At 39.4% G+C, this 17744-nt stretch overlaps 1 protein-coding gene across 7 annotated transcripts in view; it reads right to left on the bottom strand.

Moving 5' to 3' along the window:
* Positions 1 to 17393, bottom strand: part of brsk2b (BR serine/threonine kinase 2b) — a 168441-nt gene extending 151048 nt beyond the window's left edge. For 4 of the 7 annotated variants that reach the window (XM_067437460.1, XM_067437461.1, XM_067437462.1 and 1 more), the window contains exon 1: positions 17086 to 17392. In XM_067437460.1, the coding sequence (XP_067293561.1) occupies positions 17086 to 17176 (91 nt within the window). In that variant the 5' untranslated portion in view covers positions 17177 to 17392. Of the gene's footprint in view, positions 1 to 17085 lie in introns of all 7 variants that reach the window. The other 3 variants (XM_067437457.1, XM_067437458.1, XM_067437459.1) reach the window with 1 other exon arrangement.
* Positions 17394 to 17744: the final 351 nt, after the last annotated feature.

Raw genomic sequence — 17744 nt, 5'->3', positions numbered from 1 at the left:
TGAATCTTAGTTAATGCATTAAATAATGAGACCTTATTGTAATTAGTTACCTGTCGTTCTTTATAGCCTAATTCTTTTGCACTTGTTTGAAAATTGTACTTTTACAGCTCTGGAAAAAAATTAAGAGACCACTTAAGATGGATTTCTCAATGTTAAGTGGTCTCGTAATTTTTTCCAGAGCTAAATTTTTGGTGCATTGTATTATTGTATTTAAACATTCAGATATTTTTGTAATACTTATGCAAATGCAACACTTTTTTAATTCAGCAATTAATCGCAACATTAGCGGCACATGCCTAACATAAACATAAAAAAAAATAATAGTGACTGTGGTACCTGTACATGTGAGAATACTGAAAGAAAGAAAGAAAGAAAGAAAGAAAGAAAGAAAGAAAGAAAGAAAGAAAGAAAGAAAGAAAGAAAGAAAGAAAGAAAGAAAGAAAGAAAGAAAGAAAGAAAGAAAGAAAGAAAGAAAGAAAGAAGTCTTTAACGTATCACATAAATGGTCGTCATTTTATCATGGTAAGATGAATATTACAGAGATAGATCACACAAAGGGACTCCAAGGTCAGGGTGCTTCATAGCCATCAAGGGTGTGAGGGTGGCTTCTGTGCGGGGTGAATCTGACCCCTCACCCCATCCAGCACTCTGACTGTATTCAGCACGGAGTGACGCCCTTGAATCAGTTTGGCATCGAGCCACAGGCAAAGTGACACTGGCCAGTTCAGAGAGTCTGCCGAGTGTCTCTGTGTGTCTGAGTGCCGGCCGCAGATCAGTCAACACAAGGATGTACAATCATTGCATAATCAAGGAACATGAATAATGGAGATAATAGTTGTGTACAGCACAATGTCACAACGATGCTTGTCGCACATTTTGCATTTGCGCATGTGTGTTGTGATTGTGGTGGTGGGGGTGACTGCCTTAACATGCAGACGGCCATCTGTTCCACTCAGGGCTGTGGCTGCAGCTGTGGGGGGCCTTACTAATCCCCAAACCCCCTCATCTGGTCAGCCGGTGACACAGTGGGGCAACATGACCTGCTTTCAGCCATCTATCCGACCAAACATGCCTAATACCTCACCCAATTTAAATCAGCATCAACATTAGTGCAATCTATCATTGATCTTCGGTCCATGATCTATATTTTGGTTTACATGATTGACGGGTATTGGAATATTTCTGTATACATATAATCAGCATATTCCATATAATGCACATTCTCGTGAGGAAATACTGGATATGCTCACTCAACAATGTCTAAGTAACTCACAATTTTGTATTAAAGGGTCACTTCAGTGACTTAGCATTAAGCTTTGCATTTAAACTGGGTCATTAATGTATAGTAGAAATGTGATTTTTTTGTTATTATTTTTATTTGGTGCCTTCTAAAAAAAGCTTTTTTTAATTTGGTGCCTTTTAGACTGAGAAAAGACAGAACAATTATTTCTGTCTCATGGGAATAAAAGACAACAACTCCCAGAATGCATTTGCTTTGCTGCACTATGAGGCCATTCCCAAAGCCACCGCTACTGGATTACTGGATCTTCATTTTCCCTACCATGTTCATTTTAAAATCCGTTCAGTTAGCGAACAGACACTACAATTAAAAACTGAACGTGTTTGTTCAATAACGCGTGTGAGCCGAGCGAGAGTCACAGCGCAAACGCAGCGGGTGTCGGATTACATTCATCACTAGAGCCGAGGTAATCGTGACCACGGCATGCATTCACAGCGCGTGTTCAGTCTGACGCGTTTTCAGTTCAAGTCTTTGGAAGATTAACTTTCATAGGAATTAATTTGGGGGGTGGGGGGAGCACGATCATTTGAATATACTCAGGTTTCTGCTGATACAAAGCTATATGCTTCATCGCTGAAGTAACCCTTTCATTTACACGCATTTACGCATATTAATTTCTTCGAATGTTTCTTATGAACAATCTAAAATAGGTTTCCTCAATAACTTGATGTTTCACAACATAATTTTCTCTTATGCTCACTAATAAAAAAATTAAAACTACAATATTGTGAAATATATTGTTTTATATTTATTTTATTTATGTGATGGCAAAGCTGAATTTTCAGCATTACTCCAGTTTTCTTCATGTCCCATGATCCTTCAGATGTGGTAATGATCCTTCTAATGATGATTATTATTATCATCAATGTTTTAAACAGTTGAGCTGCATTATATTTTTCAGGATTTTTTCCCCTTCAGGATTCTGTTTGAAATGGAAATCTTTTGTAATATCATAAATGTCCTTACTCTCACTTTTGATCAATGTAATTTAAAAATATCAAAGGCTAAACCAATAAGAGTCAATATTAGGAACTGTACATTTTATTTGCTCTGCTATAAATGCTATTTTATCGTTTCTATTCAATGACATTCCCAATCCATTAAACATATAAACTCAAAAGATGCACTCACACACATATAGTCAAACACTGCTGTAACCATAGTGACAGGGCTGAAAGCAAAGGAAGATGCCCACATGTAATCCACTGAAATAAAGCATTTTTCTTCTTCAGCATAAAGCATCCAGCAGAAAATAATATCTTTCATAAAGCACTCTGTGGCTAATGTAAGAAGAAAAATAATACTGGACTGCACAAGTGTAATATGGGTAATATAAAACCACGCAAAAAGCAATAATGCACTTGCAGTCAAACACAGGCCAGAGATACAAACCCATATGAAACTATATATCAGCAGCGCTCGCAACATGATAAGAAGAAACACTATGCACCAATGTGTCCCACGAATTTATAGGTTACTAATAAACAATTTAGGGTTTAATAAGTCAATTTGTCAAATGTTTAACAATAAAATAGCCCTGTAGTGGCCTAAAAGAGATCCGTTTATCAATCACTTAAGAATGAATACGGAGGAGCTAGCAGATCTGCATTCAGTGTGAAGGCTAAAATCCGAGCACAGAGCAGGGCCTGACCCCTCCTTGTGACGGTCTGCAGGGCTGTGTGATGCTGTTGCCATGCTGAACCAGGCAGCACTCGCCCAAGCCAGATGTGCTCAGCATGTGTGCCGCACCATCTCCACGGAGACACGTCTGGCAACAGTTGCTGTGCTGTAATGCAGTAACACAGCCTCACTCCTTGAGTCGCCTCAGTCCAGAGAGCACAGCTAAATTAGAAGGACCCCGGTGCGCACATACACGCAGGCGGGAATTAGCTCGCAACCGAACTGTCTCTCTCTCAATGTGCCCATGGCAGTACCTGTCATCATTGCAGTCAAAGTGAAAATAATGTCTGTTCACCCTCTCCCCACCTCCCTAATCTGATTATGCCACTTGATCAGAAGCCTGCGCAGAGACTAAAAGCTGCGGAGAATCTCACGCACGAACACACGCGCGCATACGCAGACACGCACGAGCGGCCGTGGGGCCATCTGTGTGTATTCTGCTGGGTGTGAGGGTCTTGACTTTGCCGGGAGATCACAACCCCAACGTAGCCCGAGGCGGTGCGCCGCAATCTCTTGTAGTTGTGTTTTTAACATATTTTGAACAGATGCAGTATGACCAAGTTGCTTAGTGTGTATGTGTGTCTGTGTTACAGTAACACGTGGGGGCATTTCAATAATGCCAGGGATGGATTATTTCACTTTCTAATGGGGGTAAATGAGACAAAAAAAAGAGTATCTGAACCGTATGCCCTGCTTGGTCTGATGTGCCAGGCAATATCAATAGCAATGATTCATGTTGACACAGTTATCTAGTTAACGAGACCTCTCATTGGCTCCGTCCAGGTCATATGGATATAAGGGGCTGGTCGCCTGATGTCATTTACAACACAAAGCTCATTCATTCATGAATTCATGAGGAAAGTCGCTACAGGAGCAGTGCTACTTGAATTGGAAGCAGGTGAATAATTTCTTGTCAATTGCACAAATTAATACAGGTCATTAACTTTCATGGCTCAAATAAGTCTGGTGACGTTACATTTACAGTGTGTTACACATAACAAATGTAAAGTCTTAAAGGGATAGTTCACCTAAAAATGAAAATGTTATGTTTATCTGCCGACCCACAGGACATCCGAGATGTAGGTGTGTTTTGTTTCTTCAGTAGAACACAAATGAAGATTTTGAACTCCAACCATTGCAGTGGCGAAAATGTGATGTCTCGAGTGTACCTGTATGCTATATTGTGTCATATTACCTCACTTACAAAAACTGAGAATGAAACCATTTGTGTTTCACATTCTTTCTGGGAAAAGAAAGCAGCGCTACAACTTCTGAAAATGACCAGCAGCGTTTTAGCAAACATTTGTCTCACACATTGCTCAAGTTTCGGTGTGTGTGTGTGTGTGTGTGAAACAGCGCGAGACTGCAAATTATTGTTTTTCGGTGTGTGTGTGTCAAACAGCACGAGACTGCAAATTATTGTTTTTCGCTAATTATTGTGTTTAATAACTCTTTTTAACATCAAGCAAGTCACATAAGTAACAGTTACGTGCCCAGTCTATTCACTGCCCAATGTGTGACCTAAAATGTACACTTTTCACAATGTTGAAGTAGTCTATTAAAATCATTTAGATATTGCGATCCATTGCGATGTGTACATTTGCGATATTTCGATAATTTTAATATATTGCACAGCCCTAGTTGTAGCTCTATCCTATTGTCTGCAGAGGAAGCTTGAAAGACAACCGTTTATCCCGCCCCTCAGATTGAGCTCTGTCAATGGTGAGTTTCCAGACTGGTCTGGCTCGTCAGGCTATTTAAACCTATGAATCAGAACTTAATCAGAACTGAATGACATGACCAAGCCCTAAATCAAATTTAAAAAAAGATAAGTGGTCCAAGCTCATAACTTAATTCCACATAAGAAATAATATAACCACATAACCATAATATGGACTATTATTAAACCAGTTACAGCAAATATTCACTACATTGTGTTTGTAACATGAAAATGTACAGACCTGCTACGCAATGCTCTGTATCTTATAATTTCTACAAGCTCTGTGATGTACCTCATGATAGATTGGCTGTGGAGGCAACCAAAGCTTTGCCATTAATTGAGTTTGACTCCAATGTCGAGAAGAAAACATGCTGGCTGCTTCTTCTGCTGTCCTTTATGGTTTGCTTCATACCAATATACCTCAGCACTGATCATGTGCAAAACATGCCTATAAACCCATTTACTAGCCACATTTAAATTGGTAATAATGGTAGAAAAGGGTTATGGTGTTGGATGGATCCCTGTAGAGCAACAAACCTCATACATTTCTCATGGAGAAACGGCTGAATATTTCATTACAACTATATTAGCACACACTACATTGACAGGAAGAGAATTAATGAGGCAGTGCTACAGGCAAACTAATGAAAGCACTGAAAAATAACGTCAGTAACCTGCATTTGCTTGGAGAAACATTCAAAGAAAAGTGTGAGAGGAACGCTTAAGATATAAATAACTCTTCTGTCTCTCTGTCCCTCTCTCCCTGTATTGTGTTGGTGTCAAAATAAGAAGTCTTTGTTCTGATTTCCCACTGATTTCTAAATTTAATCTCTGAAAACACCTTCACCATTAATTCCGGTGCTTCTAAAGCCACCTCAATAGCAATGATCTGTTCATTTTAGTCTATTTAAAGACGCAATCAGCTGTTTTGCACTGGCCACTGTAGGTTTATTGTTAAATAGATAGTTCACACAAAAATGAAAACAATTATCAATGAATGATTTACTCCCATGTTGTTCCAAACCTCTGATTTTCTTTCGTCTGTGGAACACAAAAGGAAATGTTTGAAGAATGTTGTGGTACAAACAATATTGGATTCCACTGACTTAATGGGCAAAAATACGACATTTCAAAAAATGTCAAAAGGTCTTTTATATGGTCAACGAGGGTAAATGATGACGAGAGAATTTTCATTTTACGATGAACTATCCATTTAAGACCTTGTCGACAAAATACTGAATAAATGGGATGATTGGTTTATTTCTCAAATGAAAGTGGCCAACGCGGTTACCAAGATAAAACTAGTCTTAGACTGGTCGCGTGATAATGACATGGAGCTCCCCATGAGATGACTCACTACATATAAAATAAACCGGCTTTTATTAGACCACAGATATGACTTACAGCATCACATGTGACTGAACATCAAAATAAAAATGATAAATTCTCATATTTATCACAAGGTATAAATGTGTCTGAACACTTTGAAGGCAAGTCTTTCAGGTTTATCAGCCATTGTAGACTTTCAAGTACAGACAGGCACAAGAAGCAGTGTTCAGTTTTACAGGGACCTTCGGGCATTCAAAAACTCCCAATGGCACACCAGAGCCAGTCATTAGGTGTGAAATTAGGAGCTTACAGATAATATCAGACAAGGTCCAGGCTCAAATTTGGCCTTGAAAGGCATTATTCAGCACACATTAAGAGATGGGGGAGATCCTCATTCACATTCTAATAACTCAGGCAGAGAAGCTACAATCAATAGCTGGACCCTCCAGGCAAGGCTGAGGAACCATGCAGCATAGCCGTCCAGAAAACATGTGTATAAAATTGCACACAGCCCGGTTTCCATAGAAACCCTCAACTTGTCTAAGGACAGAGGGAAAAAAAGATGTGTAACTATTATTCTATTGCTGGGCTGTGCTGCACAGGCATTGGTTGAAAAGGCGTACAACTGCCACACTAAAAATACTCTCTGGAATTGTACGCTGATTTGCAAATAGCTGGTCTCTAAGCTGGGTGTACATACTTATTCCCTCAAACCCTGTTCATTTTCACCTGTAAATTCTCTCCTCTAATTTACTCTTAAATAAAAGAAAGCTACCTTGCATTTGTGAATAAAGGGGCCACCAAGCATCAGCAACCACCTGACTACTGACACGGCTTGACCAAACCCCACCATCTGGACAGGACATTCAGCCCTTCTGGGTTCAATACTAATCAATCATGCGTACAAAACAACATGACACCTAATTTCATTCATAAAGTACAGGCACAATCAAAGGCATAAACACCAAAAGAATATAATAAAGGCAATACATTTGTATTGTAATGTTGTCTTGTTTATTTTTTTATTTTGCTTTGAGCTTTAATAGTTTGTTTAGCCTTCTATCATCTGTAACTAGGTGAGACTGACATCTCTTTTGAAGTAAAACAATCAGGGTTTTTTTCTTTTCTTTTTTTTCTTTTTGAAGGAATAGTTCACTTAAAAATTAATTCTGTCATTATCGTCTTTGCAAACTTGATTCACTTTCTTTCATCTGTGGAATATGAAAGGAAAACTACTGAAGATTATCCTGCACACTCTTTTTATGCTTATATGAATAAGGACGGGGACTGTCAGGCTTCAAAATGACCAAAAAGGCACCATAAAAGTGGTCAATACAACTTGTGCAGCATTTTCCCCAAGTTTCAAAATAGGTTTATGATCGAAATCACTATTCACTGAAAGTAGGGTTTTTTGTTTCCTAAGGAAGCCATTCTTGAGATCCTTTTTAATGAACCAGAGAACCCGCACACAAAATGTTCAATCTGGTTCTAGTGTTCAACTCACTGACTCAATGATCCAGTAGCAACTGTTAACAGCTCACTGGAGTGGAAGATCATAAAGCTATCATACGGCTTGGAGATAAACTGGAATTTAGCACACAGATTGTATTGACCAATTTTATGACACTTGTGCTTTTGTATTCAAATTTAAAGGGATAGTTCACTCGAAAATAAAAATTCTGTCATCAACATCGATCCATGCACATTCATAAAGCGCAATAAGGGCCAGATTTACTAACAGCATGCCCCAGTGCAGTCCCTCTTTTGCCATTAAAAAAACTACTGTCAGGATTTACTAGAGAGAAAAATATTTTTGTGGCTGACCTTATTGCATATACATGTGTAGTTTGGAGTTTCATGATAACTATTTCATTTTTGGGTGGACTAACCATTTTAAATTTTCTTTAAAGTTTGCTTACTCTCGCTCTTAAACACTGTCCCCCAGTTTCACAGACAAGGTTTAAGCTAGTCCTAGACTACAATGCAGTTGAGCTGTTATAACTGAAAGAATCTTGAACTGAAATATCTCAGTTTCAGTCAATCTCATGTCAATCTTGAGTACCTATAGAGTAGTATTGCATCCTTCATATCTCCGAAAAGTCTTTAGTTGTATTATATTTATAAAAGAAATATAGGCTGTACCGAGTCTTTCCGGAAAAAACCTGTATCGTGTGGGCGGAGCTAAAGAATGAAGAGTGCGCACAAAGCAGTGGCGTCCTCAAGCATGGAAAAACCCTTGGCTATCGATCAGATTCAGCTACAGATATGATCCAGAATCAGATTCGGAGGCTGAAATAAATTGAACAGGAGAAACAGCAACATCAAGACGTCCGTCTCTGTGGTATGTGCTGTATTTAGTGGCCTGTCAACATTTGTGTGTCTTAACTCGCAGTTTATGAGGACATGATTTGGTTTATGGACTATTGTATGCGACTAAACTTTAGCAGTAGCAAGCAAAACGGTTTTGCACGTCAGACTAGTGTAACGTTATACATAGAACAGCAATGGAGTCCGTTAGAGCATTTGAATGACGAAGCACGCGATCGTGTCGTTTACTGATGTTTACTCACGTGACGATAGCCAACAGAATAGACATTTGAAGCAGTTTTACTCACCGGCTGCTTCCAAAGCAGGACCGAACCTTTATCGCTGGGACCGCTCCGTCTAAAAAAACACACTTCTTTGGTATGATTTGGTGAAGTCCTGACAGCAGTGACCGTGGAAATCCACTTTGCGACGTGACTGAAGCGATGTTGTGAAGCTTCCCCTTCATTTCTCCTTTCAAATCGGTTCAAATGTAGCGCTGCCTTCCCAGAATGCTGTGCTGAAGCGCTGAAGTCGCTTGATGTCACCCACAGGAATAAAGTGGAGCATGGCGCGGACTATAACCGACATAAGTGTTCACGGACGAATGGATCTGCAGCTGAGACAGTGTTTATGGGCGTGCATTTCCTCTCTCGCTCTAGTCACGTGCGCGCGCACCCTACCGGGAGAACGGCCCATACAAGGACCTTCCGCTCTATCGACGCCAAGCGGACCCATTCTCGAAAAAAACTCTCTGAAACTTGTGAGAAACCGGAATGAGTATTTTTAACACAGAAATACTCTATCAAACGTCCAACATTAGTTTTTGAAACTTTGTCTATGTTTAGGATGTCTAAGTCTTTAACAGTGTAAAAAGCTCAGTATGCATGAAACAGCATTTCACCCCCCCCCCCTTAAAATGTCGGTGTTCAGCATTGTTTTAAAATGCCCTAAAATAAATTAATAATAAAAAAATAAGTTAATAAATGAATGCCCTTAAATGCCCTAATTGAACTAAGTTGTTCTTAAGTTGAACTTAATTGCCTAATCATAGCTTAGTCAAAACCCTGTCTGCGATACCGGGCCCATGTTTTTAGCGGTCTCGGTCCGCTTGTTTGGTGCGCACCAGGGTTCAGATGGCATCGTTCACATATGTTCAAATGAATCGCACTAAAACAGCAATCGCACCAGGGTTCGTCTACAATCTATTTTACTTTTACTGTTCTTTCACTTATTTCACCCATTCCCGCTCCCTATCGCTCACTGTCTGTGTACTAGTGTCTTCCTATTAATCTGCGCTTGCAGTCTCTGTTTTGGCTTGAACTTGCAGATAGACACGAGAGCACTTTACACAGGCTGCAGGCTAAACGTCTATCCTAATCAAACGCAGAATTAGTCCATCTGTTGAGCAGTTGCCCACTGTTTGGACCCCTGTGTCACTGCAGATGTACAAGTAGCGTTTCAGGATACTTATATGCACAAAATAGTATGGTAAAATGGCTATTTGTGTAATTATTGCTCTTGGCTGTGCCATTTCTGATTAGATGCTTTTTCACATGGCAAGTGGCAAATCAAGTCACATCAGAACTGTCCGAGTCAGTTCTTTGACACCAACCTTGGGATTGTCAAATACCCTCCAGCTAAAACCTCCAAAGGTTGTGTAAAGAGCAGATACCACACATAGCATTCATGGCAAGACAGCAAAGCTAGAAGACGGTGCTGACAGGGATGGTGTGATGGAGATATAGAGGAACATGGTAGGGACAACACCAGGAGTTAAGGGTCTCTGCTGTGTTTCTCTGATAAAGGGCTTCACAGCTGCATCAGGCACCGGGGAGCAATTTTCGGCAGTAGGAAAGGGGGAGGGGACCACCAAAACTACACAATGCAATGTACAGCACCACACCACACATCATTTGAGCAGCAAAAATGCAACTTCTGTCTGCACCAATCACCACCAAAATAGACCCGTTTTTGAGGCATTTAGAGACAGATACACACTACAAAGTTAGTTATTAACCCCATTCAATCAAAATTTTTAGTCAATATATGTTAGCATTGAGGTCATAGTATACGCCTAAACATTGACAAACTTCACTTTTAGCAGATGTACACAATTTAAATGTTCAGTCTTTCTATTCTGGTGAAAAGACCAAAACTATTAATGATGACTCATCCTCACAACACATATATTTTTTTTTGGTTTATGTTTTTGCCCAATCCTCTCTAGAATGTTAATGCCCCTCCCTTTTGTAGCACCTGCCACAGATTATCAACTATCAAATTCAATAGGAAATACATCAACACATAAAGAAAAAACAGTGCTTTCCATGCTTCAATTTTGTTTTCATTTTACAGAACTTTTTTTATAATATTCACAGCTTATGAAAAAATTGCTTATTTTAAATAGCTATTAAATACAGGTGTAAAAATCATACATTCACGTATAAAAAAAAATGGTAATGTGTGAGAAGAATTCATGTTAAAGGTTTTACTAAATTTAGTTTTTTTTTATTGAGTGATTTTTGATTAATTGTATTAAATCCAATTAGGGACAATTTTACCCCGAACATAACAATCGTAACCAGATTATAACCTAACACAAGGGTTAAATCCTACCTAAATTAGAATTAATTGTATAATATTAAATCTGCCAGATTAGGAGTTTAGCCCACCTGTTCTTCCTTGAAGGGAATGGATGACCTTGTGGTAGTGGGTTAATGCTGTAGATTCCAGTAACTGCTAACAAAATCTTTAGTTCTTAGTTTTCGGTCTCCATGTGTGCAGTAAAAGACCCATTAAAAAAAATATAATAATCTACAACAACACTTTTAGTGCACCTAATTTTATGTTTGTCACCATGAAAATACTGAATTGCACATGGCATCTCTCTAAAATGTTCCTCAGGCTCGAGAGAGGATTCGGTGGAAGGGAGGTTAATGAAGAGTGACAAAAATGAGCAATAAACCACAACTAAAAATACAATATATTTATATAATTGCTAGTCAACAAGGAACAAAATGTTGGCAGTTCATTCCAGCCTTAAATGAGAAATACATCTAATCCCATCTATAAGAACCCATCAGTGGAATCAGCTCTGCTCTACCAATCATTCCAGCGCACATTCATTCAACATTTTTCTGTAGGATTAATTTCTTCCGTATGACGTAAAGGCTTCGTATTCCTCCGTAGATTCATCTGTGTACATCTTACAGTGTTAATAGCAGAGACTGAATGTAATCTACATAAATCAAGGGTGGGAAAGAGGGGCTTCGAGGACTGTTGCTGTCTGCCTCTGATCTCTAAGATAGAAAGCATGGCCATTGTGAGAAAAGGCTTGTGGGAAGGGGGCGCAGCCATGACAACCAACCACTGCTATCCAGCACTTACTAAATGAGAGCCAACTGAAGGCTGGAATATGTCTGGGAGACTACAACCCCCTCAGACAAAAAAACACTGACAAATTGTTCACAAAGTCAGCCCAGCAAGACAGTCAACAGCTGACATTTCAAACAGGCTTTTCAGGCTAAAAACAAAACATTCTTTGTGGTGATGAAGAGGTTTCCTAAAGTGTGAATTAATTTTCCCCCTCCTAACTTTATTATTTTAGACAATAACTTAGTCAAGGAAACTAGCTAGATAATACAGCTCCATTTTGATATTACAAGCCATTGTATTTAAAGTGATAGTTAACTCTTAAATTGTTCCAAAACTGTTTGCCTTTCTTCTGCAGAACACAAAAAAATATATATTTTAAAAAACGTCTCTGTTTTTTGGTCCATACATTAAAAGTCAGTGGAGTCATTGTTGTTTTGGACCCCACTGGTTATCATTGTATGGATAAACATAGTTTGCGTTAAACATTTGTTAATATATCCTGTATTGTGTTCTGCAAAAGAAATAACATCATCAAGTTTGAAACGACATAAGGGTGAGTAAATGATGACATATTTAAATATTTCAAAACAATGAGCATACTTTGCCTATTATAAATTACATAATATATGACCAAGGCTTAAAATCAAGAAAAACAACTCCCATACTAAGTAAGCCATTCATAGTATGAGTTATTTAAAAAAAAAAAAAAGATTCTCAGTTTGAGCTTTCCAGCCAGTAACATTTGGCTAAACCAACAGAATTAGTTTAGGGTGGCATCTAACTGTTTGTCTGAGCAATAGGTATTATTTCCACACTTCTGCTTGGTGCAGTTATTGGCATTCACTTCACCTTAAAGACACTTTATTTCAAAAGTGCTGTATTTCAAAGCTATTACAAAAGGGGAGGAGCTGCTAACAGCTGAAGCCATTTCAGGGGAAATTACGTCAACACATTGAATAATGCTGCGCGTTTCAAGGCACTTCAGTGGGCCTTCAACCCATAAACGCATAACTTGGGTCTTTAGCGACCCGGGACGTCATTCATTCACTAATACTACCTACCCATGACTGGCAAGATATTTCAATGGTGTCATTTAATTGGCCTAGTGCTAATACTGTGTTTTTCTAAACTTTCTGGCAAAGAGAAGCAATGGCATCCCATCCATAAAAGCACTAGCTTGGATTGAAATGAACCCTACTTTATGTGCACTGCAGCAAAATGACCACAGTTTATGTGGTTCTGCCCGCAGCTTTTCATATCCGCCTTGCACCAGTTGCAGACACTCACTGGCCCTGAGGTAGTGTGTATATATAGCTTGATTATCTCCATGTCCATGCTGGAAGCGCCGGTGGAGGCCGGGGGCTCTAACACCACTCTGCATGGAGCCTGCCCATACACGCCGTCTAACCCTGACCCAGCAAGCGGGCACTGTTTCTGCCCGTGACAGTGTTCGTGATTCAAGTACTTCGCCGCTTCATTAACAGCCCTCCTTTGGGACACCCTGACAGAGTGAAGGAAGGAGAAGAGGAGGGAATAAGTAGAGTAGAGGGGATACGGACAGAATAGCAGAAAAAATACACAGAAACTGCATGAGTCTCACAAAGCAGGTACTAGGGGTGTATCAATACATTGTGTCACAGTATATCACAATACAAAAATGTAGCAATACGTATTGTGGATAGCAACAATATATGTATTGTGTATGGTTCGTCCACAAAGTTTAGACAGATTTGATTTAACATCAAATATGGTAAACCCAGAAGATCACACATTTGTGCTTCCACGTTTATTATTAATACATTAGAAATAAAATGTAAATAAAATACAATAAAACATTAAACTTATGTAGTCGGGGACAGAGTGCAAGCATATGTATCTTAAAAATAATTCTGTATTTTTAGCTGAGCAGAATATTTTTTTATTCTGCTGTCACCATGAGATGGGCGAGAAGGGTCAAGTCCAAGTCTATCAAGTCCATTACTGATGTAATACCAAATTTAGCCTTTTAATGAACAGTACTTTTGTTTATCATATTTCTTAGAAATATGAATTCTTTGTTTAAGTACCGTAAGTGTATTGTATTGTGAGATCAGTATATTTGTATCGAACCAAATCGTGATATGAATGTATTGTAACACCCGTGGCAGTTTTTGTTGTAATGTTATTGTTTTTTTCCACATCACACCACAGTCCAATCTGTCTCAGCCAGTGATCTCCTGTAATCTTCCTCTGCCTACTTTCAACTAAATCGAGCAGCGAAGACGCTACGTGCGATGGCTGAAGCGTCACAAAGAAATAAGGAAGGCAAAAATACAGGCACGTACATCCGTTTTGATTTGGGGAGTTGAGGGGAGGGGGGTAAATTAAACTAGAGCGTCCTTTTTACTGTTTCCCATGGGGGTCCCGCTTTAGCTCTGAGAACTCTCCCTCATCCCCAAACCCACCCCCTTCCCATCTATCCCTACCCCTCCCCCAAGCTCCTCTTTCGATGTGTGAGCCTCTCTCATGACATATGGGCTCTCCTCTGCAGCGGCAGCACTGAGAAGCGCCGTTCATTGTGCAGCATTCTCTCAGCAGCCATGCCAACGGCAGCAGAACAAGCAGGAATACCCTCCGCTCTTCTAACCACGGGCTAGACAAGGATTTATTTTAAGAAATTGTGCCAATAGTTTAATTGCCGACAAAACGTTCTATTCGTAAACGAACAGTGTGTGCTGTTAAACAACAAGCAATACATGCATCTACAGTCATTACTATAAACATATCGCTAGCACTGGTTGCATATTGCAACTTACTATTGTTTAGTTAATTGAGAAATCTGACTATAATTCTGCTGATGGCTTGTTAAAGAGACAGTACACCCAAAAAAGAAAATTCTGTCATCAATATGGCCTGCCCTAACTTTCTGTTTTAATGTGGAATGTTGTCACAGGAAAATAAACTGCACTCATCAAGCCACTTAATGGGGTATTTCATGGATTGTTCACTTAAAAATGAAAATTCTGTCATCATTTACTTACCCATGTGTCATTTCATATCTCTATGACTTTCTTTCTTCTGCAGAACACAAGAGAAGATATTTTGAAGAATGTTGGTAACCAAACTGTTTTTGGTCACCATTGAATCCAATTGTACGCTGAAAAAACACTAAGACTGAAAATGTTATGTTCAGCAGAAGAAGAAAAGTCTTAGAGATGTGGAATGACATGACTGTGAGCAAAGGATGACAGAATCTACATTTTTGAGTGAACTATCCATTTAATATACTCAATGAAATGGCTTGAGGAGTGGTTTACTTTCCTGTGACATGTTAGTTTCCTACTGAAATAGTTAGTCTGTTTATTTTTGAATAGCCAATCACTTTTGGTTCATATAACAGCTATGAACCATGATGTTAATTGCTGTTGCTAGGCAGTTGTAGGTGGTCATGGAGATTCTTATTGGACAAACATTTAGACCCGCCCATGAGTGCAAGATGAGTCATCAGTATTTTCCCCGGAACAGAAAAGTGGCATTCGAATATCTGTCAAAGTATATTAAATGTGATGAAGAACGTTCTAGACTTTTGATGAAGTCAAGTCATCTTTATTTATATAGCACTTTTTACAATGACGATTGTTTCAAAGCATCTTCACAGATTTATCTTCACAGGAAAACACTGCAACAGATTTAATTCGGCTATGCAGCCGCTCTGGAGAAAAAGGGGATGTCATATAGATCATTGCAATAATCATATAGTGTCAATGCGGGCAGATCAGTTATAAGTTAGGTTGCATTCTTTAAGTATGAATGTCTTTATATGAATACTTTCCAAGATATACACTCACTATGTTGGCACTGTACTTGGCTTGGACCTCTATTATATTTGACTAGTTACGTACTAACAGCAATGGTGTTAAGTATAATTAAACCACAAGTAACAATTTTCCTGGTATCTAATATCACATGTACTTAGTTGAAAAGATCATCCTGCCTCACAGTTCTCAGTTTTTCAAATCTGACAACTACTCAGCTTCAGTGGACTTATGGGATAGCAAAAGTGTCTGCACTAACTGCAAACTTCTCAGCAGATACAGAACATCATCCACACATAATTTGCCTATTGTTTCATAAATACTGTGTATTCTGACATCATTCAATCGAATGTACTGCTGTGCTTTGTGCATTGTTAATTTGGACACAGGAAGAAACACTGAAAAGATCAGTGTACATTTGTTCAAAGTGAAATTGAACATGAAATGTTTTTGACAATATATAATGGTTTCAAAGTTAATAGACACAAACTAAAGGCCACAACACTGTAATTATAATTTCATGAGGATGTTAATAATAATAATAATAAAGCTGTCAATTCATATGCCAATGTAAGATTGCAGCCTTGCTGGATAAGAGAACATGAAGAAGACCTGACTATAAACTCTGGCCTCCACATTCTTCAAAATACAGTCAATCTATAGTCTAACAGTTGCAGTTCATGTGTTGCATAACAGCTGCAGACCCCTGACTTGGATTTGTCTGGCCAGGGATATCGACTGAATAACTGCTCTCTACCAAAGCCACACCAGAAGAAGCCACCGGCCACAGAACATTGAGCCCCAAAAAATTGCAGTTGCAGAGAAATCAATAATTCGTCCAAGCTCCCATGTCACGCAGCCATTCTCAGCAATAAGCAGTCATGAACATTTTGTCATTCATTGTCTGGTCATATAAACCTATATGGTTAGGATATTGATTTGTAGGATACAACAGCTCAAATCAGTAAAAAGCCTTTTAGTGGCCTGAACTAAAGCAACTAAAGCAAGACTAGTTTCCCTTATAGCCCATCTCAAACTTCAGCACTATATTTCAGCACCACACCGGACTGCAGAGGAAATTAGGTTGAACACATGGTGCACTACGGATGCACCAAAACTGTCCCATCAGCAGCAGCAGCAGCAGCAAACGAGGGCCACCTGTACCCTGATGTCAAACATTCAATTCTAGCTCTTGGACGAGGCAAATGGATTCAACAGTGGGACCTGCAAGTGCAACCACATCCCGTTGTCTGATAAATCGGGATTAACGGCATTAGGCAGAAGCAAAGCGAGCCGCAAAGCCAAACTGTCATTTGGGAAGACTAAGTTCCTTCTCTAGGAAGACAATACAAACGTTTTATAACTTGTTCCACCCCAAAAAAGACATTTAGCAACTGATTAGATCTCACCGGACGGTCAGAAAAGTAGGCTATGATCCTCAACCTGCGGAAAACCTCTCTACACAATGACATGTCAGCACAAGCAAATGCACACACACGCGCATCATATTTAGTCATCGCGCGAATGCACTGAGCAGCGCGTGTCATCATCCCTGATCTCAAGCACACAAAAGGACAAACCTGTCTGTCCTTTGCCAAGCGTCTTTTCCAGGCGATACGGTCCCACGTAATTCGCATGTTGGGAGCTGTTGTCTTTCCCCATCGATGACATTTTGCTGTACACGGACGAAGTTGCGATGCCGACAAATTGCTGCAGTTCGGCAATTAAGTATTTCTTCAGTAGGCTACCGCAGTTATTTCCCCGCCCAGCTCTTGCTCCAGACGCTGCCTCTCTCTCTCGCTTGAGGATCGGTGGGGCTGCTGCTCTCCTCCGCGTCTCCCTCTTTCTCTCTCTGCCGAGCGTTCTGATAATCTCACAGCAGTGAGTGCGCGCGCGTCCGTGTGATGCTCAGCCTGCGCCTGCGTGTGTGCGCGCATAAGACACATTTCTCATCATCGTTGTGCTAAGAGCGCGGAATAATGCTGTGTTTGAATAATCAATGTCAAAATATTGCATCATATGAGTTGTGAATTGAAACCCCATTGGTTCTGCTTTATGCACTAAACTAATATTTTTTTTCAACTATAGACTACGCTATAGGCCTATAGGACAACTTAAAATGTTGTATGTTTGGCATACGAATACGCTGCACTTTAGTGGGTAGAATTAGAGGCAAGGCGAATGCTATGTTGTGAAGCATCAGATATAGTCTATTTTATTTGGATTAAATATAAAATGG

The sequence above is a fragment of the Pseudorasbora parva genome, chromosome 1 (assembly GCF_024679245.1).
Source record: "Pseudorasbora parva isolate DD20220531a chromosome 1, ASM2467924v1, whole genome shotgun sequence".
Taxonomy (NCBI): domain Eukaryota; kingdom Metazoa; phylum Chordata; class Actinopteri; order Cypriniformes; family Gobionidae; genus Pseudorasbora; species Pseudorasbora parva.
Note: the sequence above shows the minus strand (reverse complement) of the source record. Positions and strands in the feature narration are given on the sequence as shown.